This window comes from Panthera tigris, chromosome X (genome assembly GCF_018350195.1).
Source record: "Panthera tigris isolate Pti1 chromosome X, P.tigris_Pti1_mat1.1, whole genome shotgun sequence".
NCBI lineage: Eukaryota > Metazoa > Chordata > Mammalia > Carnivora > Felidae > Panthera > Panthera tigris.
Genome location: NC_056677.1, coordinates 41,446,551 through 41,472,154, shown reverse-complemented (window position 1 = coordinate 41,472,154; position 25,604 = coordinate 41,446,551). Strand labels below are relative to the sequence as shown.

General features: G+C 39.1%; 1 protein-coding gene across 3 annotated transcripts in view; it reads right to left on the bottom strand.

Annotated features, from left to right (window-relative positions):
- ZNF81 (zinc finger protein 81) overlaps positions 1-24,735 on the bottom strand; it is an 89,716-nt gene extending 64,981 nt beyond the window's left edge. Inside the window, exons 1-4 of one of the 3 annotated variants that reach the window (XM_042974460.1) lie at positions 24,643-24,735; positions 24,516-24,544; positions 23,123-23,150; positions 18,586-18,824 (exon numbers count right to left, since the gene is read on the bottom strand). In XM_042974460.1, coding sequence (XP_042830394.1) covers positions 18,586-18,657 — 72 coding nt within the window. In that variant the 5' untranslated portion in view covers positions 18,658-18,824; positions 23,123-23,150; positions 24,516-24,544; positions 24,643-24,735. The remainder of the gene's footprint in view (positions 1-18,585; positions 18,825-23,122; positions 23,151-24,515; positions 24,545-24,642) is intronic. The other 2 variants (XM_007081610.3, XM_015537318.2) reach the window with 2 other exon arrangements.
- Positions 24,736-25,604: the final 869 nt, after the last annotated feature.

Here is a 25,604-nt window from a genome sequence, read left to right as displayed (position 1 = left end):
GGAACTGGAGAGTGTGATGCTAAGTGAAATAAGCCATACAGAGAAAGACAGATACCATATGGTTTCACTCTTATGTGGATCCTGAGAAACATAACAGAAACCCATGGGGGAGGGGAAGAAAAAAAAAAAAAAAAAAAAAGAGGTTAGAGTGGGAGAGAGCCAAAGCATTAGAGACTGTTAAAAACTGAGAACAAACTGAGGGTTGATGCGGGGTGGGAGGGAGGGCAGGGTGGGTGATGGGTATTGAGGAGGGCACCTTTTGGGATGAGCACTGGGTGTTGTATGGAAACCAATTTGACAGTAAATTTCATATATTAAAAAAAATAATAATAAAAATAAAATAAAATAAAATACAATCTAAAAAAAAAAAAAAAAAGAAAAATAAATAAACGTTAAAAAAAAATTAAAAAAAAAAAAGACTCCTGAGTTTACCTGTGACAAAGCCAAACACAGACGTTTCTCCTTTTGTTGAATCTGCTGAAAGGCCAAACACAGACCTTCCAATTCCCCATTCTTTGTCTCATGAATGATTAACTGAGATTGGCAGTCTGTCCCACTTAAACTAGCTAGACACAGGGGCGCCTGGGTGGCTCAGTCGGTTAAGCGTCCGACTTCGGCTCAGGTCACGATCTCACAGTCTGTGAGTTTGAGCCCCGCGTCGGGCTCTGGGCTGATGGCTCAGAGCCTGGAGCCTGCTTCTGATCCTGTGTCTCCCTCTCTCTCTGCCCCTCCCCCATTCATGCTCTGTCTCTCTCTGTCTCAAAAATAAATAAAAACGTTAAAAAAAAAATTTAAACTAGCTAGACACAGAGATAAACATTTTCTTTTCAGCTGAGACTTCCCCCAATGCAGAAACAATCCCACCTGTAAATCGCCCTCCTATAACTTGTCTATTTCTCCCTATGAGAGTAAAAGGTAAAACCACCCTACTGAGACAGTCTGATCTTCAGATCTGGGGGGCTCTCCTTACTACAACAGCCTGAACAGAAATCAATCTCCTTTCTTGTTCGGTTTTGTCTTTAACAGGTAAAGGCTATCGGCTGGCTGACAGGTCACATTGGAAGCAATCTCAACCTGTGTCCCCTGACTGCTAGGGGTCCTACTTAGAGGGCTCCACCTGTTCTAAATGCCACTTTCATTCAGGAGGGACACCCTGGAACTGTACTTTATGTGTGGAAGCCAGACATTAACTTGCCTCCCCCCCCCCCAAAAAAAAAACATAGTGCTTTGCATCTTAGGGGTGGTCATAAGTGACCTGCAAGTGTTTACGGTAGGGACTGGTGGTTCAGGTACCCCTTAAATGATTCTGGAGATCTCTCCAAAAGGAGGCTACTCTTAGTTTGCTAGGAGGAGCTTCCTAGAGGGATAAATGGCTTGGTGTTTGTTTTTTTTTAATTTTTTAATGTTTATTTATTTTTGAGAGAGACAGAGACAGAATGTGAGTAGGTTAGGGGCAGAGATAGAGGGAGACACAGAATCCGAAGCAAGCTCCAGGCTCTGAGCTGTCAGCACAGAGCCCGACGCAGGGCTTGAACCCACGAGGTGTGAGATCATGACCTGAGCTAAAGTCGGATGCTCAACTGACTGAGCCACCCAGGTGCCCCAATGCCTTGGTATTTACGTGCACACTGAGGGAAGTTGTTCCTATAACAGGAATCATCCATAGAAAAGGTGGTTAAGAAGGGCACCTGAGTGGCTCAGTCGGTTAAGCATCTGACTTCAGCTCAGGTCATGATGTCCCAGTTCTTGGATTCGAGTCCCGCGTTGGGCTCTGTGCTGGCAGCTCAGAGCCTGGACCCTGCTTTGGATTCTGTGTCTCCCTCTCTCTCTCTGCTCCTCCCCTGCTTGTGTTCTCTCTCTCTCTCTCTCTCTCTCAAAAATAAATAAAACATCAAAAAAAATTAAAAGAAAAAGAAAAGGTGGTTAAGAAATTTGTCCTTGATTTTAGCTGAGGTGATCAATCATACTACCTTGGCCTCGGAGGGTGTTCTGGTCAGCCTCAGCTTACTGTCCAGGGTTGTCACAGATGATGAAATTGCCAAGGCAGAATCTGTGCAATTGCTAATACATGCTGTGGCACCTGGATTAGTGTCTCAGGCCAAGCAGAAAGGTTAATACAGAAACTTAAGGAGAAAAGCACCTGGCTTTGAAAAGTAAACCTTAAGGACTTATGGGGTATGTTCAGCTGATGGAGTCTGGAACCCTGGAGGTCATGGTTGAGCAAAATAGTGTACAACGGCCTCATTCTGCCACTTCGGGTCCTGTTGATAATAACTTCAACTAAGTGCTGCATGAGACAACAGATTTGGCTCTAGCCTCCCTCAGTCAGATTAATCAGAGTGGCCAATGGAATAGTGTACTCATGAGAAAATTTGCAGAAGGCAAGACAATATAGAAATGAGGGGTGGACACTGTTGGGAGACAATTCTCCATGGGACTCTCACACTTCTACATGTCTTGTGGGCACAAGCACAGACTGCCCTTTTGCTCTGGACTATCACTTCAAGGATGTTCTCATTGCAAACAGCCTTGGAACATGTGTGTGCCCCGCTCCAGGGCAAAGGATAGGTTTGCTTACTACTCGTTATAAAAGACTCAGACGGGGACGCGTAAGTGGCTCAGTGGGTTAAGTGCCCAACTTTGGCTCAGGTCATGATCCCGCAGTTTGAGGGTTCGAGCCCCGCATCGGGCTCACTGCTTTTAGCGCAGAACCCACTTTGGATCCTCTGTCCCCCTCTCTCAGCTTCTCCTCTGCTTGCGCACACATGCACGCTCCCTTGCTCTCTCAAAAATAAACATTAAAAAAAAAGATTCGGGTAATCTAAGTAACCCACTGTGTGTGCAAGTGTCACGTGGTCCTCTTCGTGTCACCCTGTAGGAACTGGGACTTAGGGAACTGGCACAAATGCCAAGGGTATTAAGTCCTCTTTCTCTGACCCAGAAGTCTCACGTTTTCTGCCAGCATTCAGGCCACTGTGGCAGGCTTGTTTGTTAGCTTGCAAGTAGATAAAATCTCAGACCCTTCCCATTCTTGACAGAGACACAGGAACAAAATGCAATGGCACGGATGGAGCTAGGGAGTAGCACGCTAAGTGAAATAAGTCAGAGAAAGACAAATACCATATTATTTCTCTCCTATGTGGAATTTAAGAAACAAGACAAATGAGCAAAGGGGGAGAGAGAGACAGAGAGAGACAGAGAGAAATCAAGAAACAGACTCTTAACTATAGAAAACAAACTTCTGGTTACCAGAAGGGAGGTGGGGGGGCGGGGAATGGGTGAAATAAGGGATGGGGATTCAGGAGTGCACTCGTCCTGAGGAGCACCGAGTGATGAATGGAAGTGTTCAAATCACTATGTTGCACAGCTGAACCTAATATAACACTGTATGTTAACTAACTGGAATGAAAATAAAAACTGAAAAAAAAATGCAATGTGTGCACTTCATGTGGATTCTGAAGTAACCAACTTTGAAAAGACACTTGCTTCAGCTGCGTTAAAAATTGGTGTAATATTGGGGCATCTGGGTGGCTCAGTCAGTGAAGCATCTGACTTCGGCTCAGGTCATGATCTCACAGTTCGTGAGTTCCAGCCCCACGTTGGGCTCTGTGCTGACAGCTCAGAGCCTGGAGCCTGCTTTGGATTCCGTGTCCCCCTCTCTCTCTGCCCCTCCCCTGCTCATGCTCGGTCTTTGTCTCTTTCTCTCAAAAAAAATAAACATTAAAAATTTGTTTTAAATTGGTGTAATATATTGGCAGACCTCAATAAAAAAAAGTGAAAAAACAAACAAACAAGAAATAATATAGAAATGATGTCTAGAACAATTCCTGCCCGGAGAACAGGGACAGAGAAAGAATTATGACTAGTAAACAAAGTGAGGTGGAAATGAAGACTTTAAAATCTGCTAGAGAAAAAAAACAAAAACAGGGAAGACAGGAAATTCAATATACATATAATTTGTGTCCCTAGACTGACCCAAACAAATTGAACAGACAAGCTCTCAAATAAAATTCAAGGAAAGCTTACAACAAATAAAAGAACTCTTGAAATAGCAGTATACAAATCTTGTCATTACTCATACTGAACAGTTAGTAGACACTGTTTCAATAATTGGAATATTAATTATATTTTTATAATAGTAACCACTTAAAGAACCAAAAAAGAATTCAACCCTCCCAAATTACTAGAAGGAACTCAAAACAAAGCAAAACAGACCATGTAGTGAAAGATATTTTAAAAAGCAGCATTAAAATTAGAAGACGTCAGGGGCACCTGGGTGGGCTCAGTCAGTAAAGCGTCTGACTCTTAATTTCGGCTCAGGTCATGCTCTTACAGTCTGCAGGTGCAAGCCCTGCATTGGGCTCTATGCTCACAATGTGGAGCCTGCTTGGGATTCTCTCTCTCCCTCTCTCTCTCTCTCTCAAAAATAAATAAACATTTTTTTAAAATTAGAAGACATATAAAACACACTGTTCATATGTTGTATAGCAAAAATGTTCCCTTGGTCAGGTTTCTGTACCAAAACATTAAACAGAAAGTATTAGAGACCCTAGGGAAAGCAGGATTCTCACAGGGATATAGAGTATGTAGGGAGAATGGAGGCTTGGAGCCCAAGAAACAAAGAGTTGAGGGCTGGGAGGTTGGGTTAACTGAGAATCCTAGGATGGGCAGAGAGGAACGGTACAATGGGGGAGGGCTATAGGGGGAGTGACACCCCCAACCCCAGTTCGAGGAACCAAGTCCCTGGCCAAAAACCTAACCAACAGGAGAGGACATTAAACATATATAGAGCAGAAGGTCTTGTCTGTGAGCTTACAGGAATTAGTTATCTGGTGAAACACCTTGGCTGGAAGTGGATCAGGAGTCGAGGGGAGAATTTTTGACATGACAAATGTGACTGCACGTTATATGCTTTGGGAAGGTACCAGCACAGAAGAGGAAAGGTGATGATATAGGAAAGAGAGGAGATACCTATATGGGGGGTGGGAAGGGGTTCAATGGAGAGCTCATTTCTTTTTAACAGAAAGGAAAATTCATGGGCACAGGGAGGGCAGATGTAAAGGCATTCAACCCTATCATTTTCCCTCTACCTGCAAGTTTTGCTTTACTGCATAAACTTAAAAATGTGCCACTTGAAGCTCACCTGTTATGGACTGGATGCTTGTGTCCCCCTAAAATTCCTATGTTGAAGGAATCCCAATGACTTGGTATGCAGAGATATGGCCTTTGGAAAGTAATGAACACATGACCTTATGAGGATGGGGCCCTAATGATGGGATTAGACTGGGGCCTTTAATATGACTGCCCTTATAGGAAGAAACACCAGAGAACCTGTTGGCTCTCTGCAATTCCCATCCGCGTGCACACAAAGAAGAGATCACATGAAGAAAGTGAGATGATGGTTACCTACATGCCAGGTCCTCACTAGAACCCAACCCTGCTGGCATCAGAATCTCCGACTTCCAGTCTTCAGAATTGTAAGGGAAAAAATATTGTTGCTTAAGCCACCCGGTCTAAGGTATTTTATTATGACAGCTTGAGCTAAGACACCCTCTATGTCTTTTGTAAAATTGTTTTCTATTTAAAACATATCCATGTAGAAGCTCCTGGGTGGCTCAGTCAGTTAAATATCTGACTTCGGCTCAGATCATGATCCCACAGTTCACGGGTTTAAGCCCCACGTCAGCCTCTGTGCTGACAGCTCAGAGCCTGCTTCGGATTCTGTGTCTCCCTCTCTCTCTGCCTCTCCCCTGCTCGCACTCTGTCTTCCTCAGTCTCTCAAAAAATAAATAAATGTTAAAAAAAATTAAAAACATATTCATGTAAAATATTTTAATGTTTGCAGATATTATTTATTTTTGCTAGCTTTTTGCTTTTTATTTTTACTTCTCTGTGGTTGTAGAATATTACCACCTACATTATAGCAAAGCTTTAGATTATTTTGCTTTGTGTGATCAAGGGTAGGTTAAAATGGCTAAGGGTAGAATTAACTACTTCTGCTAGTTTCTTTTTTTTTTAACGTTTATTTATTTTTGAGAAGAGAGAGACAGAGCATGAGCGGGAGACGAGAGAGAAAGAGGGAGGCACAGAATCTGAAGCAGGCTCCAGGCTCTGAGCTGTCAGCACAGAGCCCAATGTGGGGCTCGAACTCACAGACCACGAGATCATGACCTGAGCTGAAGTCAGATGCCCAACCGACTGAGCCACCCAGGCGCCCCAACTACTTCTGCTAGTTTCAATTTTACATACTTTAAGGATATATATCATCAGCTTTAAGGGTGTTGATCATTTTTATATTTCTTAGCATTTAATAGTTTGAACCATTTACCTTCATCCCTTGTGATATATTTCACCTTTCATTCCCTCTGGTCTGATATTAAAAATGCAGCTCCAGGTTTCTACTGGTTCTTATTTGCCAAGTCTATCGTTTTCTATTCCTTTATTTTCACATTTCCTCCATCTTTTCATTTTAAGTGTAACTAGAGTTTATAAAATAATGCTTGACCTTGGACGGTTTTTGCTTTTTTTTCCCATCCAGTCTGAGAATCTCTTTCTTTTAAGGAATGATTTTAATGCATTCATAATATGTGATTACTATAACACTAGGACTGATTTCTGCTATTTATATAGTTCTTTTCATTTCTTTTAATCTCCTTGACAAATCAACTTTTGGGTGTTTCCCTATTTAATGCTCATATGAAAATTACTCATTCTATTTTCATTTTTCTGCTCACTTATTCCAGCATAAGACCATAGTTATATGTATGTTTCTCTAACAAGCTCTAGCAATATCTATATCTTTCTCATAATAAGAATAACAGAGGGGCACCTAGGTGGCTCAGTCAGTTGAGCATCTGACTTTGGCTCAGGTTAGGATCTCACAGTTCATGAGTTCGAGCCCCACATCAGGGCCCAATTCAGATCCACTGTCCTCCTCTCTCTCTGCACCTCCCTGACTTACACTTTCTCTCTCTCAAAAATAAACAAACATTAAAACAAAAAAACAAAAGAATAAGAGAACCACAGTATTCTTTGTTTTTCCTTTTACCCACTCTCCAACTACCTCTTGTGTATAGAATTATAATTTCAGGTCCAATTTGTGATGATATACACTCATATATTTGCATTGTTATTTTTCCTTCAGATAATAGAAACAAAAACTGATGTCAAGAATATATTTGAAGAAAATATTAACACACTAATGGGAAATGCAAACATTACTTGAAAAAATATAGATGACATACCTTATTCTTTAGCAGGAAATCTGAATCGTCATAAAGGGACAAATGATTCTACCTTAAAATATAAATGTAATGCAAGCTCATTGACAACAGCAAAGAGATTTGTTTTTAAATTTGGCAAGCTGATTATAAATTGTGTACAGAAATTAAAACAATCAAGAGTACAGTATAGTTCTGATAAAGAAGGGTAATCAGAGACTTAGTCCTACAATCTATTAGAATAAATTATAAATATAGGGGAATTAGAATCACAAAGATTATGACTATTATTAGATCAATGGAACAGAATAAGGTCCATAAATACACCCAGAGTTACATAGTAGAATATATACATACACTAATGTAGTATTGTATGTTAGTGGGGAAAATATAGGTCATTCAATAAATGGTGTTGGGACAGATCAATAGGCATCTTGAAGAAAATGAAAATGGATCTCTACCTTGCGGTGCCTGGGTGGCTCAGTTAAGCGTCTGACTTTAGTTCAGGTCATGATCTCATGGTTCGTGGGTCTGAGCCCCACACCGGGCTCTGTGCCTGGAGCCTGCTTCAGATTCTGTGTCTCCCTCTCTCTCTGCCCCTCCCCTGCTCACGGTCTGCCTCTCTCTGTCTCTCAATAATAAATAAATGTTTAAAAAAAATGGATTCCTACCTAAGGCTTTAAAACAACCACCGAAAATCTAGATAGTCAGAGAAGTAGAGGTTAAAGGTAAAAACATTAAAGTACTGAAAAAAAAACTGCTCAAGCATAGCTGAGCATTGGGGAAAGCCTTCCTAGTTATGATACAAAACTTGGAGGACATAAAAGATTCATAAACACAATTACGTACAATACCTGGATAAAACACCAAAATTTTCATTTAAGAGACAAATGAGGACAAATATTTGGGTCTCCTATAAAAGACAAAGAGCTACTCTCCTTAAGATACAAATAGCAACAACCTAGGGGTGCCTGGGTAGCTCAGTTGGTTAAGTGTCCAACTTTTTATTTTGGCACAGGTCATGATCTCGTGGTTGTGAGATCGAGCCTGCATCAGGCTCTATGCTGACAGAAAGGAGACTGCTTGGCATTCTCTCTCCCTCTCTCCCTGCCCATTCCCTGCTCGCATTCTTTCTCTCTCTCTCTGTCTCTCTGTCTCTCTCTCTCAAAATAAATAAACATTTAAAAAATGGCAACAACCTAATAGAAAAATGGGCAAAGAAAATTTAAAAACAGCACAGGAAAAATAATATAAATGGCTCTTTTAACACAGTCAAATATATTTAACTTTGGCCATACTGAGAGTAATGCAAATTAGATCCATAATGCAAATTTGATCCATACGGAGACACCATGTTTTCATCTATCTAATGTGCCCAAAAGAAAAAACAAATATGACAAGACACTGTACTCCACCGGGTATGGTAAAAACAGGCACTCTTCTGTAACTGATAGAAACCACAAGGAAGGCCAAAATGCCAGGGTGCCTGGGTGGCTTGGTCAGCTGAGTGTCCGACTCTTGACTTCAGCTCAGGTCATGATCCGAGTGTCATGGGATCAAGCCCCAAGCTGAGCTCTGTGCTGAGTGTGGAACCTGCTTAAGATTCTCTCTCTCTCTCTCTCTCTCTCTCTCTCTCTCTCCCTCTCCCTCTGCCCCTCTCACTCACTCGTGCATGCTCTCTCTCTCCAAAAATAAAAAAATGAAAATGCATTATTAATGTGTTCTGAGAATTCCATTTGCAGATATTTCTCTTTAAACATACTCCCTTTTGTGTCAAGTGAAATATGTATAAGGATTTTCATTGCAGCACTGTTTGTAATAGCAAAAGATTGGACATATCTTAAATGTCCATAAAGAGGAGACTGGTTATATTTTGACATATCCACATATTAGAGTAGGATTTCAATTCAGTCTTTAAAAAGAATATGTAACTCATTACATCTACTAACACTGAATGATCACCAAGATTTATTAAGTAGGAAAAGCAAATATTGAAAACTCAAAAATGGATATAGAGGTGTGAGTGTGTGAGTGTGTGTGTGCGTGTGTGTGCATCTGCCTTTGCAAAGGGTATATGGGAGACTGGGGTCAAAATTAGAGGGTATAGTCATACACTGTTGGTGGGAATGCAAACTGGTACAGCCACTGTGGGAAAGAGTGTAAAAGTTCCTCATAGAACTACCCTATGATCCAGTAATTGCACTACTGGATATTTCCCCCCAAAATACAAAAACACTAATTCAAAGGGATACAGGCACCCCTCTGTTTATAGCAGCATTATCTACAATAGCCAAATTATGGAAGCAGCCCAAGTGTCCACCCATAGATGAATGGATAAAAAAGATGTGGTACACACACACACACACACACACACACACACACACACACACACTGGAATATTACTCAGCCATAAAAAAGAATGAAATCTTGCCATTTGCAACAACATGGATGGATCTAGAAAGTATAATGCTAAGTGAAATAACCCAGTCAGAGAAAGACAAATACCGTATGATTTCACTTATATGTGGAATTTAAGAAACAAAACAAATGCGCACAGGAAAAAAGAAGAGAGAGAGAGACAAATCAAGAAAGAGACTCTCAACTACAGAGAACAAACCGATGGTTACCAGAGGGGAGGTGGGTGAGGGGTTGGGTTAAATAGGTGAAGAGGTTTAAAGAGTACACTTATCCTGATGATCCTGATCCTGAGTAATGTACAGAATTGCTGAATCATATATTGTACAGCTGAAACTAATATGTATATTAATGATACTGGAATTAAAGTTAAAAAGTTAAAAAAATTTTTATTTTCAAAAGATTTTATTATGAAATATAATATTCATGTAAAAATATATGAAACATAAATATTTGGCTTACTGATTATTCAAGGCAAATACCGACTAATTCTCACCCTAGTGTGGAAACAGAACAGGGCTAGTTCCTTGCCCAGAAGCGTTCCTCATGCCTCTTTCCTCTCCCCGACCCCTAACTCCCGCCAATCAAGAAAACCACTGTCCTACTTCTGATGGTAACCACTTCCTTGATTTACTTTCTAGTTTGACAACCTCACCATACACCCCTGTACAATACAGATTTTTTTGGCCTGCCTTAAACTTTATGCAAATTGAAATAACACAAATTTGTTTGTGTCTGGCTTCTTTTACTCAATATTACATTCACTTTATTTAACCAGTCTACTGTTAATGGACATTTAAGCTATTTCTAGGTTCTGGCTGTTGCAAGTAATGCTACAGGAAGCATTTGTACACGAGTCCTGGTACATCAGCCAAGGGTTTCTGTTGCACATTTTCCTGGGAGAATTGTTTCCTCATATGGTCTACACATGCTTAGAGGAAGAAGGCTAATATGTCTTCCAAAGAGACTGTGCCAATTTACAGCCCCACCAGCAGCATAGAACTGCAGATAAAAGCTAATGTATCAACAGCTGTGTGCGCTGACACGAGCATATGAGCCACTGATATGGCTCTTTATCCACTCAACACTTGTCACTGTCAGTCTTCTTAATCTTAGCCATTCTGGTGACAGTGTAGTGGTATTACATTGTGGTTGAAATTGTGCATTTCCCTAATGACTAATGAGATTGAGCCCCTTCTCAGGTGTTTATTAGCTATTTGTGCATCTTCTTTGGTTACGTGTCTGTTCAAATAAAGTCTCTGAACTGGGTAGTCTGCTTTTTCTTACTGTTTTGTTGTTCTTTATATATTCTTATACAAGTCTTTATATATTCTTATATAAGTCCTGTCTTGTCTATTTCTTCTCCTACCCTGAGGCTTGTGATCCTCTTAATGGAAGTGATTATTGTAAAAGTCAGGGTAGTAGTTATCTTTGGGAGTAGGGAGATCCTGGAATGCTGACTAAGGATACTTTCTAGACCTATCGTGAAAAATCACTGAGCTATACATGTGTGTTTTGTACACTTTTCTGTATGTATGTAAGATGTATTCTACAATAAAAAATTTTACATATAGGCTTAAACTATGACCCATTAACTCCACCCCTATATATATAGTTAAGAGACGGGTACACATGTACATGAGGAGACATGATAAAAAGTGTTCATGGCAGCATTGTTTGTAATTCATACTGTATTTCACCAAAAGACTTAAAATTAATAAAAATGATATGTTTAGTAGGCCACCATTCATGAAATAAAAAGGATAAAGTAAGAATGTGTTCACAGCTGCTTTTATTTACATAAAAAACCCTAATCATTCAGAGAAAAGTAACTAAATTGGTTAGAATATATTAGAGAGAACCAAGCTGAGAGGAGAAAGACGGTAAGAGAATTTAGACTGTACACTTTTACATTTTTAAATTTTATACAGTTTTATATTTTTTAACTTTTGAGCCATGTGTCCATATCATTATTCAAAAAATTAAACTAAAAAACTATTACTAATATCCTTAGACTGATAAGACACTACACCCATAAAGCTATTATAAAATTCTGAAAACAGGGGGCACCTGGGTGGCTCAGTTGGTTGAGCATCGACTCTTGATTTCAGCTCAGGTCATGATCCCAGGGTCATGGGATCGAGCCCTGTGTTGGGCTCCATGCTGAGTGTGGAGTCTGCTTAAGATGCGTGCTCTCTCTCTCTCTCTCTTGCCCTCTGCCCCTCTCCCCTGCTCTCTTTCTCTCTCTCTTAAATTAAAAATATTCTGGGGGTGCCTGGGTGGCTCAGTCGGTTGAGCGTCCGACTTTAGCTCAGGTCACGATCTCACGGTTTGTGAGTTCAAGCCCCGCGTCAGGCTCTGGGCTGATGGCTCAGAGCCTGGAGCCTGCTTCCGATTCTGTGTCTCCCTCTCTCTCTGCCCCTCCCCCATTCATGCTCTGTCTCTCTCTGTCTCAAAAATAAATAAACATTAAAAAAAAATTTAAAAAAAAATTCTGAAAATAAAAAGAGCTATTTGAAATAAAAATATAAGTATTAATGAGCAACACAAAAGAAGACCTGGAAGATAATTTAAAAAAAAAAAAACTACTAGAAAAGAGAACAAAAGAAAAAGAAATGAAAATCAGAACAAAGAATTTTTTGAAATGGAGAATCAACAACCAAATAACCGTTTTTCTGTAAAGCTGAGAAAAATGTGTGCATGAATAGAAAAGGACTAGACTGGAAACTAGGCTTTTAAAACTCTGCACAATTGTGGCACCTGGGTAGCTCAGTCAGTTAAGCATCTGACTTCGGCTCAGGTCATGATCTTGTGGTTTGTGGGTCAGAGCCCTGCTTTGAGCTCTGTGCTAACACCTCGGAGCCTGGAGCCTGCTTCAGATTCTGTGTCTCCCTCTCTCTGTACCTCCCCACCCCCACTCATGCTCCCTGTCTCTCAAAAATGAATAAACATTTAAAAAAATTTAACAATAAAATTCTGCACAAAAATGATTTCCAACCTAGAATTCTATAATCAGCCAAAAAGATATATTTAGTGTCAAGGTCAAGTAAGTATATTTCCATGGCATGTATTACTTTTTTATTTCTATAAATGTACTTATACAATTATAGATAGTAAATAATATATTCTTGCATGAAATTGTCAAACATACAAAGTTTCATAAAATCTACCTGTCATGCATCCATTCTCGGGGATAGACTGAAGAATGTACTCCCACAAAATGAGGGGGTAAATCAAGAAAGAGGAAGACACAGGACCCAGGAAACAGGAAAGAAGGCAGAGGATCCCCGGGAAAGGGGATAGGACACAAGACAGAGGTAAGAAAGATTGTTTAGGGGATGGCAAATGTATTACCAAGGTAATAGCTGCGGGTGAAGCTGAGAGCTACCTGACCAGTCTTCAGCAAGTCAACCAGCTCCAGGAGGTTGTTATGAAGATGCGTTAGTATATGTTGTGTGCATATAACACTGCTGGCACATGGTAAACATGATATGAGTGTTTATAATTATTGTCATTATGATTATTACCTAATATGTTTGAATATGCAGAGAGGAGATTTAAACAACTGTGAAGAATCTGGACTTGAATCATTGATATGTATCTAGTAAAGCAAAGAAATGACTAAACCAGAAAATTATTAATCCCAGGGAAAAGAAAGAGTTGTGCGGAAACAGTAATCACAGCATAGACACTATGTGATCCAACTCTAAATAGTCACAGTAATAAACACTTATGATGAATCTGATCAAAACAATATTTATAGGCAAACGTTTATGTTGGTGGGGGTGTATGGAAAAGCTAAATCTCCACCTTCCATAATGGAAAGTCAACAGATAATTTAAGCCAAAATTAAAAAAAAAAAATTGAATCCATTGAAAAGATTAAGAATGTTTGCCTCCAGCAAGCTGGAATCTGGCAGAAACAAAGCAGGAAAGAACCATTCTAAAAGTCAATTTAGACCTGAGTGGCTCAGTCAGTTAAGGAACCGATGGCTCAGGTTATGTTCTTGCAGTTCATGAATTTGAGCCCGCATTGGGCTCTGTGCTGACAGCTCAGAGCCTGGAGCCTGCTTCGGATTTTGTGTCTCCCTCTCTCTCTGTCCCTCCCCCACTCATGCTCTGTCTGTCTCTCTTTCTCTAAAATAAACAAACATTTGGGGCGCCTGGTTGGCTCAGTGGGTTAAGCTTCTGACTTTGGCTTAGGTCATGATCTCACGGGGTTCATGAGTTTGAGCTCCACCTCAGGCTCTCTGCTGCCAGCGCAGAGCCTGCTTCAGATTCTGTCTCCCTCTCTCTCTGCTCCTCCCCTACTCACGCTCATGCTCTCGCTCTTTCTCTCTCTCAAAAATAAACAAACATTTAAAAAAAATAAAAAAAGCTTGTTCCTGAAAGGAACAGTATTCTGGAGCCAACTGGCTGGCAGTAAAGAGGGAATCACAGTATACAAAAAAACCCATCAAACTCCAGAGGAACTTAAACTACAAAATCCAGGTCATTATAGTAACTGTACTGGGTTATAATGGAAAAAAAAAAGTTAAAAACATGTAAGTAGGGGTACCTGGGTGGCTCAGTCAGTTAAGCATTCGACTTCAGCTCAGGTCATGATCTCATGGTTCATGAGTTAGAGCCCCACGTAGGACCTTGTGCTGACAGCTCAGAGCCTGGAGCCTGCTTCACATTCTGTGTCCCCCTCTCTCTCTGCCCGTCCCCCACTCACACTCTCTTTCTCTCTCTCTCCCTCTCCCTCTCTCTCTCTCAAAAATAAACATTAAAAAAATAAGAGAAAAAATAAACATTAAAAATGAAATAAAATAAAATACGACTTACAGAACTGTTTGACACCCTTTACCACTTGTAAATAAAACAAAAAACTAATTTCAAATTACAAAGTGGCAAAAAACATTCACAAAAATATACAAGAACCATAAAGGGTCATGAAACTTAATATTAAAAAAAAACTTTAAAAAAACCATAAGCTATGAAACTAGAAATCAAGTAGAAACACTCTGGAAAGAACACAAACACATGGAGGCTAAACAACATGCTACTAAGCCACAAATAGTTCAACCAAGAAATCAAAGAGAAAATCAAAAAATACATACAGACAGATGAAAATGAAAACACAATGGTCCAAAATCTTTGGGACTCAGCAAAAGCACCTCTAAGAGGGAAGTTTATAGAGATACAAGCCTATCTCAAGAAGCAAGAAAAATTTCAAGTAAACAACCTAACCTTACATCTAAAGGAGCTAGAGAAAGAAGAACAAACAAAGCCCAAAGCTAAGGAAGGAAGGAAATAATAAATATTAGACCTGAAATAAATGGGATAAAGACCAAAAAAAAAAAAAAAAAAAAAAAAACAACCCAATAGAAAAGATCAATGAAACCAAGAGCTGGTTCTTTGAAAAGATCAACAAAATTTATAAACCTTGAATCAGACTCATCAAGAAAAAAGAATATTCAAATAAATAAAACCAGAAAAGAAAAAGAAGAAATAACAAGCGACATCACAGAAATACAAAGAATCGTAAGAGAATATTATCAAAAATTACATTCCAACAAATTGGACAAGCAAGAAGAACTAGATACATTCCTAGAAACATATGATCTCCCAAAATTGGATCCAAAAGAAACAGAAAATTTGAACAGACTAATTATCAGCAATTAAACTGAATCAGTAATCAAAAAACACCCAACAAACAAAAGTCCAGGACCAGATGGCTTCACAGGTGAAATGTTTAAAAAAGAGTTACTACCTATTCTCAAACTATTCCAAAAAATAGAAGGGGGAAGAAAACTTCCAAGTTCATCCTACGAGGCCAGCATTTCCCTGATACCAAAACCAGACAAGGACACTACAAAAAAAGAAAAATACAGGCCAATACTTCTGATGAACATAGATGCAAAAATCCTCAACAAAATATTAGCAAATGGAATCCAACAATATATTAAAATCCTAACCCATAATCAAGTGAAATTTATTCCATATATCACATTAACAAGAGAAAAGATAAAAACTATATGATCATTTCAATAAATGCAGAAAAAGCATTTGACAAAATACAGTATTCATTCATAATAAAAACTCTCAATAAAGTGGGTTTAGAGGAAACATGCTTCAACATAATAAAGGCCATACATGAAAAACCCACAGCTAACATCATAGTTAATGGTAAGAAACTGAAAGCTTTTCCTCTAAGATCAGGAACAAGACAGGGATGTCCACTCTCACCACTTTTATTCAACATAGTACTGAAAGTCCTAACCACAGCAATCAGACAAGAAAAAAGATATAAAAGGCAGCCAAATGAGTAAAGAAGAAATAAAATATCACTATTTGCAGATGACATGATGCTCTATATAGAAAACTCTATAAAGACTTCACCAAAAAACCAGTAGAACTGAAAAATAAATTCAGTAAAGCTACAGAATACAAAATCCATATATAGAAATCTGTTGCATCTCTATATACTAATAATGAAGTAGCCAAAAAAGAAATTGAGAAAACAATCCCATTTACAATTGTACCAAAAAAGAATAAAATACCTAGGAAAAAATTTTACCAAGGAGGTAAATGATCTGTACTCTGCAAACTATAAAACATTGATGATAAAAAAAAAAAAAAAAGAAAAAATAAAATAACACCACCAGGGGCGCCAGGTAGCTCAGAAGGTTAAGCATCTGACTCTTATTTTGGCTCAGGTCATGACCTCACAGTTTCATGAGTTCAAGCCCCACATCGAGTTCTGCGCTGGCAGCATGGAGCCTGCTTGGGATTCTCTCTCATCCTCTCTCTCTGCCCCTTCCCCATTCATGTTGTCTCTGTCTCTCTCAAATAAATAAGTAAACTTGAAAAAATTGAAAAAAGAAAATGACACAAACAAAAGGAAAGATACACTCAGATCATGGTTTGGAAGAATTAATATTTTTTAAATGTCCATATTACCCAAAGTGAGCTATAGATTCAACGCAATCCCTTCAAAATAGCAACAATTTCCACAGAACTAGAATAAATATTCCTAAAATTTGTACAGAACCACAAGACACCAAATAGCCAAAGCAGCCTTGAGAAAGAAGAACTAAGCTGGAGGTTTCACAATCCTGGATTTCAAGATCTACTACAAAGCTGTAATAATCAAAATATCATAGTACTGACAGAAAACCTGACACACAGATCAATGGAACAGGAAAGAGAGCCCAAAAATAAACCCACATGTATACGGTCAATTGGTCTATAACAAAGGGAGGTAAGAATATAGAATAGGGAAAAGACTGTCTTTTTCAGTAAATGGTACTGGGAAAACTGGACAGCTACATGCAAAAGAACGAAAATGGGCCACTTTCTTACAATATATGCAAAATAAACTCAAAATGGATTGAAAACCTAAATGTAAGACCTGAAACCATAAAACTTCTAAAAGAAAACACAGGCACTAATCCATATTTATGGATATTTCTCCTGAGGCAAAAGAAACAAAAGCAAAAATAAACTACTGGGACTATACCAAAATAAAAAGGTTTTGCACAGCAAAGGAAACCATCAACAAAACAAGAAGGCAACCTAGCGAATAGGAGAGGATACTTAAAAATATATATCCAATAAGGGGTTAATATCCAAAATATATAAAGGACTTATACAATTCAACACCAAAAAGGTCCAAATAATCTGATTCAAATCTAGGCAGAGGACCTACATAGACATCTTCCCAAAAAAGACATCCAGATGGCCAACAGGCACATGAAAAGATGCTCAACATCACTAATCATCAGGAAAGTGCAAATCAAAACCACAATGAGATGTAACCTGACACCAGTCAGAATGGCTAGAATCAAATAATAAGTGTCGGTGATGATGTGGAGAAAAGGGAACCTTCGTGCGCCGTTAGTGGGAATGTAAATGGGTACTACCACTTTGGAAGACAGTAATTACTCAGAAAATTAAAAATAGAATTACCATATGATCCACTGATTCCACTACTGTGTATTTACCCAAAGACAATGAAAATACTTATTCAAAAAGATATACGCACCCCTATGTTTATTGCAGCATTATTTACAATAGTCAAGATAAGGAAGCAACCCAAGTGTCTGTCAATAGATGAATGGATAAAGAAGATGTGGTACACACACACACACACACACACACACCATAAACAATGGAATATTACTCAGCCATAAAAACGAATGAAATCTTGATGCACCTAGCTGGCTCAGTCAGTGGCGTGTGTGACTCTCGATCTCGGGGCTGTGGGTTTGAGCCCCACACTGGGTGTAGAGATTACTTAAAAATAAAATCTTTTAAAAAAGAATGAAATCTCACCATTTATGACAACACGAATGGACCTAGAGGCTATTATGCTAAGTGAAATAAGTCAGACAGAGAAAGTCAAATACCACAGGATTTCACTTATCTGTGGAATCTTAAGAACAAAACAAAACGAACAACCCAAAAACCAAAACAAACAGATTCTTAAAGACAGAGAACAAACTGGTGGTTGCCAGAGGAGAGGTCAATGGGGGAAGGAGCAAAATAGATAAGGGGGAGTAAGAGGTACAAACCTCTAGATATAAAATAAATAAGTCACAGGGATGAAAAGTACAGCATAGGGAATAGAGTCAGTAATACTGTAATAACATTGTATGGTGACAGATGGTGAGTACACTTATTATGGTATCTAGTAATGTATAAAACTTTCCAATCAATATGTTGTACATCTGAAACTAATAGAACATCCTATGTTAATTATAGCTCAATTTAAAAAAGTCCATAAGCTAAGATAAATAAAACAGCAATAGACAAGAGAAGGAAATTCACACAAGGGAAAGGAATGACCAATAAAAATTCCCTCATTATGCTGCTTGATTAAAATACAAGTTGTACAAATTAAAATAATCAGATACTATCTTTCATTCTGGATGAATTCCTGCCCCTGGGCACCCTTTCCTCCTCACCTCACACGAGTTGTCACATCTCCCCACAGCCAGAGCCAGGGATGGCCCGGGAGAGCTCTGGTTGGCTGGCATGTTCCCGCTGGGCCTCAGCCCTCTAGCTCTCTTCCTGATGCTCCTCCCAAGAGCCGGAAGCCAGGTGGGGTCCGCGGACTCAAACAGAGCTGCTGGGGCCGGAAGGAAGTTTCTGCAGCCTCCGCTATGGGGTCTGGCCCGCGGGCTCAACAGAGACTCCAAGAAACCTGGAAAGACAGTGTCCACATAGTCAGTCATTCAGCAGTCACCCCACGAACACTTCCTGGAGGCACCCAAGTACAGTTCCTGGCACTGGATACTGCGGGGTAGACAAAGTCCAGTCAATATCGATTCTGGTTATTCGTCAAAATGGAATATGAGCAAGACCATGAGATTTAGATTAAAATTAATAAAGGCTTACATTCTAGCTCTGCCAACTTTTAGCTACAAGAGTATAAAAATGTTTCTTCATTTTCTCTCTCTCAAAAATATTTTTAAAAAATTAAAAGGGGCACCTGGGTAGCTCAGTCGGTTGAGTGTCTGACTTCGGCTCCGGTCATGATCATGCAGTTTGTGGTTTTGAGCCCCACATCGGGCTAGCCTACTGCTGTCAGCCGGGAGCCCGCTTCAGATCCTCTGTCCCCCACTCTCTGCCCCTCCTCCACTTGCACTCTCTCAAAAATAAACATGTCAAAAAATGTTTCTTCATTTTCTTTTCAAAATGAGTCAAAACTACCTCATGAGGCTGTGAAAATTAAATGCAGTGCTGTTCATAAGACACAGCACCAGGCTGGCCCAAGTAAACATTTAATTCATATTAGCAAGCATTGTGATTACACGGAATCATGGAATATGCAAAAGCTGGTACCTCCCTGAATTTGCACAACAATCCTGTCCCCTACATGTTGCCATAATCATTATTATTTCATTTTATGCACACAGAAACAGGGATTTAGTGATGTTAAGTCAAACCCAGTCTACCTGGCTTCAAAGCTCACATTCTCAACACTACAACACAGTACCTTTTGTGTGGTTGGCTTAAAATAAACAGGGTTCTGTTTAACAGATGTTGAAAACATGACTGCGGTTTGGAATAAAAAAAGAGGAAAGTTTCTTAAAACAGAAGAGATACGCCATAAGGAAAATATTAATAGCCTGGGACTGTAATGTTTTAATTACTTCAAAATATTCAGAGGTAAAACTGTTTCTCCTTTTACGGGGTCTAGGGAGGAGAGGATGTCTCTGTGTCTATGTTGAGGAACAATTTTATTCTGATCAACTAATGGAAGCACTATAGATTTAGTCATTCTTGGTAGGAAAGGGAAAGTATCCTTTATAAAATGAAGAGGAACAGAAGTAAGAAAGACAACAAAAATAAGAAATGGGATAAAGAGGCAACAAGAAAGTAAATAAGGAGTAAAATAAAAGGCATGATCAAGTTGAATTTTAAATACATAAACATGTTATACCAAAGAAAGAGGGACTATGCTTTCTTTTCTTATGCGCATTAACTTTTATAAAATTCCACCAAATAGTTTGGCCAGGAAGGAAATCTGGTAGATGTTTTTATACTGGGAATTGACAGGCTACATTGTCTGATCATAGTATAAGATGTTCAATATAGGGGCGCCTGGGTGGTTCAGTTGATGAAGTGTCCAACTTCAGCTCAGGTCACGATCTCGCTGTTCGTGAGTTCAAGCCCCACATTGGGCTCTGTGCTGACAGCTCAGAGCCTGGAGCCTGCTTTGGATTCTGTGTCTCCCTCTCTCTCTGCCCCTCCCATGTTCACGCTCTCTCTCTCTCTCTCTCTCTCAAAACTAAATAAACATTATAAAATTTTTTTAAGATGTTCAATATCATTAGTCATTAGGGAAATGCAAAGCAAAACCAAAATATTCTATTCATTAGGAGACTGCTTCACATCCATCAGGATGGCTAAAATAAGGGGGGGAAAAGACAGTAGTAACAGGCATTGGTGAGATGCAAATCAATTGGATCATATATTGTCAGTGGAATTGTAAAATGGGATAGCCACCCTGAAGAACAGTTTGGCAGTTCCTCAAAATGTTACTCATAGAGTCACCATATGATCCAGCAATGCCACTCCTAGGTACCTAGCCAAGAGAAATGGAAACACACGTCTGCTCCAAAACTTATATACACAACTATTCACAGCAGTATTAGTCACAGTAGCCAAAGTCTGGAAACCACATAAATGTCCATCATCTGAAAATGGATAACCAAAGTTTAGTATAGCCATACAATGGAATATCATGTGGCAATAAAAAAGAAGTATTAATACATGCTACAACATGAATAAACCATGAAATCACTATCTTACTTGAAAGAAGCCAGTCACACAAGACCACAGATTTTATGATTCCACTTATGTAAAATATTCAGAATAAGCAAATACATAGACACAGAAACTTGATTAGTAGTTGCCTAGGCTGGGAGTGTGGGGTGGCGTGAATGGTGAATATCTGCTAATGTGTACCAGGTTTCTTTCTGGGCTATTGAAAATGCTCTAAAATTAGACTGTGATAATGATTTCACAACTCTGTGAATGTACTAAAAACCACTGAACTGTATACATTAAATGGATGAATTTTATGTTACTGGAATATATCTAAATCTATTTTGTATAGCTAAATAAATCTGATTTATTTTTTAATTTGTACTTTTTAAAATAAATCTGTTTTAAAAGAAAAGGAAGGCATTTCTAAATAATCCAGGGTAAGTGGGAAGTCAATACAGAAGCCACACAATTTTTACCAGAAGTCATGGGACACACTAAAGTCATATAGAATGAAATTTACACCTTTAAATGGATGATTTTAATTAAAAATAAATATAACAACAAAAGAACTATGTGTTCAGCCTAAAACATTAGAATTAGAAAAAACAAAACTAGGCAAAGCCCCCTCCACCAAAAAAATAAAGTAGTTGCTAATAAAAATTAAATCTTAAATAATTCAAATAAATATAGTAGGGGGTTTAAAGAAAACAAAGAGCTAGTCCTTTGAAATGACCAATATCAGAGATAACCCCATTGCAAACCAGATAAAGGAGGATAGCTTAAAACATATAATAGGTATAGATATAGATGTAGATATAGATATAGATATAGATATCTTTCCCAGATAAGGCAGTGTTTCAAACTACTTATTGTGGGATATTATGCATAAATGTATAGCAACATATTTTCATATTGATGTGAAACAGGTGCTTCCCTAGCAAGGTGTAAATTAACAAAGTTAATACAGGGAAAAAACAAAAGAGAACAATAAATGTATAAGAGACCAGGAAAAAAAATGACATCACACAACAAATACAAATAGTAAGACTCTGAGATGTAGAAAGGAAAGGCAGATAGCCCATGGATCTCAGGGTCTGAGGAACAACACAGTGGTGAGTTCCCTAGGTTTCCTTTTCCTCCCATATATCACAAACAGGGCACTGGAGAAGCTTATAACTCAGAACTGTCAACAGATACAGAGACAAAAACTCTGAGAAAAGCCTACTTCCCTTAATCAAAGGACCACGAAAAGGGTGGACTAACTAAACAAAACATATCCATCCCATTCCAGCCAAATACTAACAGAATACACTTTCTCTTCAAGCACCCATGCAATATTCTCCAATACCTACCACACCCAGGGTCATTAAACAAACCTCAGTAAATTGAAATCATATAGTGTATGTTCTCTAATATCATCAAACTGGAAATCAATACAGAAAGATAACAGGAAAGTGTCTAAACACTTGGAAATCAAACAATAATTTCTTTTTTTTTTTTAATTTTTTTTAACATTTATTTATTTTTGAGACAGAGAGAGACAGAGGATGAACGGGGGAGGGTCAGAGAGAGAGGGAGACACAGAATCTGAAACAGGCTCCAGGCTCTGAGCAATCAGCACAGAGCCCGACGCGGGGCTCGAACCCACGGACAGTGAGATCGTGACCTGAGCCGAAGTTGGACGCTTAACCTACTGAGCCACCCAGGCACCCCAATAATTTCTATATAATCCATGGATCAATGGAAATTAAAAAGTAATGAATTGAAACTAAAAACACAACATATCATAATTTTTTGGATGCAGATAAAGCAGTGTTGAGAGGGAAATTTATAGTACTAAATGTTTATATTAGAAAAGAATTAAGATGGGGCGTGTGGGTGGCTCAGTTGGTTGGGTGTCCGACTTCGGCTCAGGTCATGATCTCATGGTTCCTGGGTTCGAGCCCTGCGTCGGGCTCTGTGCTGACAGCTCAGAGCCTGGAGCCTGTTTCAGATTCTGTGTCTCCCTCTCTCTCTGTCCCTCCCATGCTCGTGTTCTGTCTCTCTTTCTCTCAAAAATGAATAAATGTTTTAAAAAATTTTTAAAAGAAAAGAATTAAGGTCTTAAATCAATAATTTAAGCTCCCATCTCAAGAAACTAGAAAACGAACAAAGAAAACTCAAAGCAAGCCAAAGGAAGGAAGTAATAAATAAAAGAGCGTAAATCAATAAATTTAAAACACTTACCAAATTGTTGAATCACTCTATAGTACACCTGAAATAAACAAAAATAGTTGAGAAAAAAATATATATGTAAACACAGGAAGAAAGAAAGAAAGAAAGAAAGAAAGAAAGAAAGAAAGAAAGAAATTGAAAACAGAAAAACAATAGAGAACAATCAATGAAACCAAAAGCTGGTTCTTTGAAAAGATTGATAAAATTGGTAATCCTCTAGTAAGACTGAAAAATATAAAAAGACGATACAAATTACCAATATCAGAACTGAAACAGAAGATATAACTACAGACGCTAAACTTTCCATTAAACGGAAAGTGAGGGAATACCATAACCAACTTAAATGCACATATATCCAACAATTTGGATGAAATAGTCCAATTCTCCACAAAACACAAACTCCCACAACTCACCCACTATTAAATAGATACTCTGAAAAAAATAATCTCAATAGTCCTATAACTACTATAGAAGTTGGAGCCATGATGAAACAGCTTCCAAAAGGAAATGTTCGAGCCCAGATGGTTTCACTGGAGAATGCTACCAAACACTTAAAGGAAAATTAGCATAACTCTACACAATCTCTTCCAGAAAATACAAAACAAAAGAATACTTCCCAACTCATTCTATGAGTTGTGTATTACCCTAATTCTAAAACCAGACAAAGACAGAACAAAAACAAAAAAAAACAAAAAACAAAACTATAGACCAGTATCTGTCATAAACTGAGTCTCAAAAATTCCTCAGAAAAAAAGCATTAGCTAATCAATTCCTGCAACATATAAAAAGAACTATACACCAAAACCAAGTGAGAATTATTCCTGGAATGTAAGGCTGGTTCAACATTCCAAAATAAAGAATAAAGAACCTAAAAATAGCCCCACACAAGTATGGCCAATTTATTTTTGACAAAGGCGCAACACAAGTCAAGGAAGTAAGGCTAGTTTTCAACAAATGGTGCTTGAGTAATTGGACATCCAAACAGATGAGCTTCAATCTAAGTCTCACACTTTATACATTATTAACTCAAAATGCATCATGGACAGCAGGAAAGAGAAATGCACCAATCACCATCACACTGGAGAGTTTCCCTCTCTGTCAGTAACAGGAGAAAAAGACAACAAAGAGTGCAAATTTTGTATGACACAGTTGACAACTAAACAACTAAATATTATTTCTGATTAAAATACGGAACATTTATAAAAATTAACTATGGCCTAGACCATGAGTGTCTTCCTATTTCAAGGAGGGAGCTTCACGTAGCCACTTTTCTTACCACAGAAGACTAAGGTTAGAAATCTATTAAAAAGATAAACTTTTGGAAACTAAAAACGCACTTCTAAGTAACTCGTGGGCAGAAGAAAAATCAACTCTTAGGGAACACTCAGAACATAATGCACCAAACCTTGTGGGTCTTGGAGTGAAGTTCAGGATCTTAACGTTGACAGAAGAGGAAAATAATGATCGAATCATCCAACTACGGTTAGACAACCGACTCTACCACTGACCACACAGAACTCCCCAACACTCACCCTCCCTGGGGACCCATCACCTCCACATCCCTCCGACACAGTGCAAAGAGATCCTCCCGACAACTATTGAACCACTGCTGAGAACCGTAGCTGCTTCCGGTCACCAACCCTAGCACCGCCCCTTCTCAGGGTTTGGGGCGAGGAACGAAGGGGGCGTGGTTCTGCACACGCGCAAAACCACATTCGAAGCCACTGTCAGCCCAAAGTCAACGTGGGGACGTTACGGAGTCGGTGCTTTGGCGCATTCAGTGCCCCTCGCCCGAGTTATCAAGCGGGGAAAATGGCCGCGCCCAGGTCGCGCTTCCCTGTGGGGTGCGCCATGTTGGGGGAGTGATCATTCCGTAAGGAGGGTGGGGAAGCCTCTAAACTCACGAGGCAGAGCAGTGGAGCCATCTCACAGATGGCGTAGAGCATGGGTGCGAACGTTATTCTGGGCGGTCTTCCTGGGGGAGGGGGTCTTTGCATCTGTATTCTGGATCTGTGCAATAATGTTCAGAGAAGTTGAAGGGCCTCTGGAAAGACGCAGACGTGCCAGTGGCTGTTCTCTCCTGGCAGATACCACAGGATGAGCAGGGGGAGAAGTCAGACAGGTTTACAGTCCCCTCCTGGAACATACCACGAAGGAAGAAGGGGAAGAAATTGGGGGTGTGCAAACCCTATTAGGATGTAGCACTGGGGGGAAAAGGGGAGAAGTCAGTGTTAGATTCCCCTCTGCTGTGCTTGTGGGGGTTGGCTGTGGAGGTCTGAATGCTCCCATTAGTCTACATTATCTCCCACTCCAGCAACCCCAGATAAAATAAAAGGTATAAAATAATATATCTTTTGATTTTTTCTTAATCTAAAGCAATATGGCAATAAAAGCATCTTTAGGGAACCATTATTTTTATTTCCACATAAAATAAAATCTGCATAGTGATAGTCTCTTTGAAAATGTAGTTTTAAGACAAGACCGATTCTGCCTG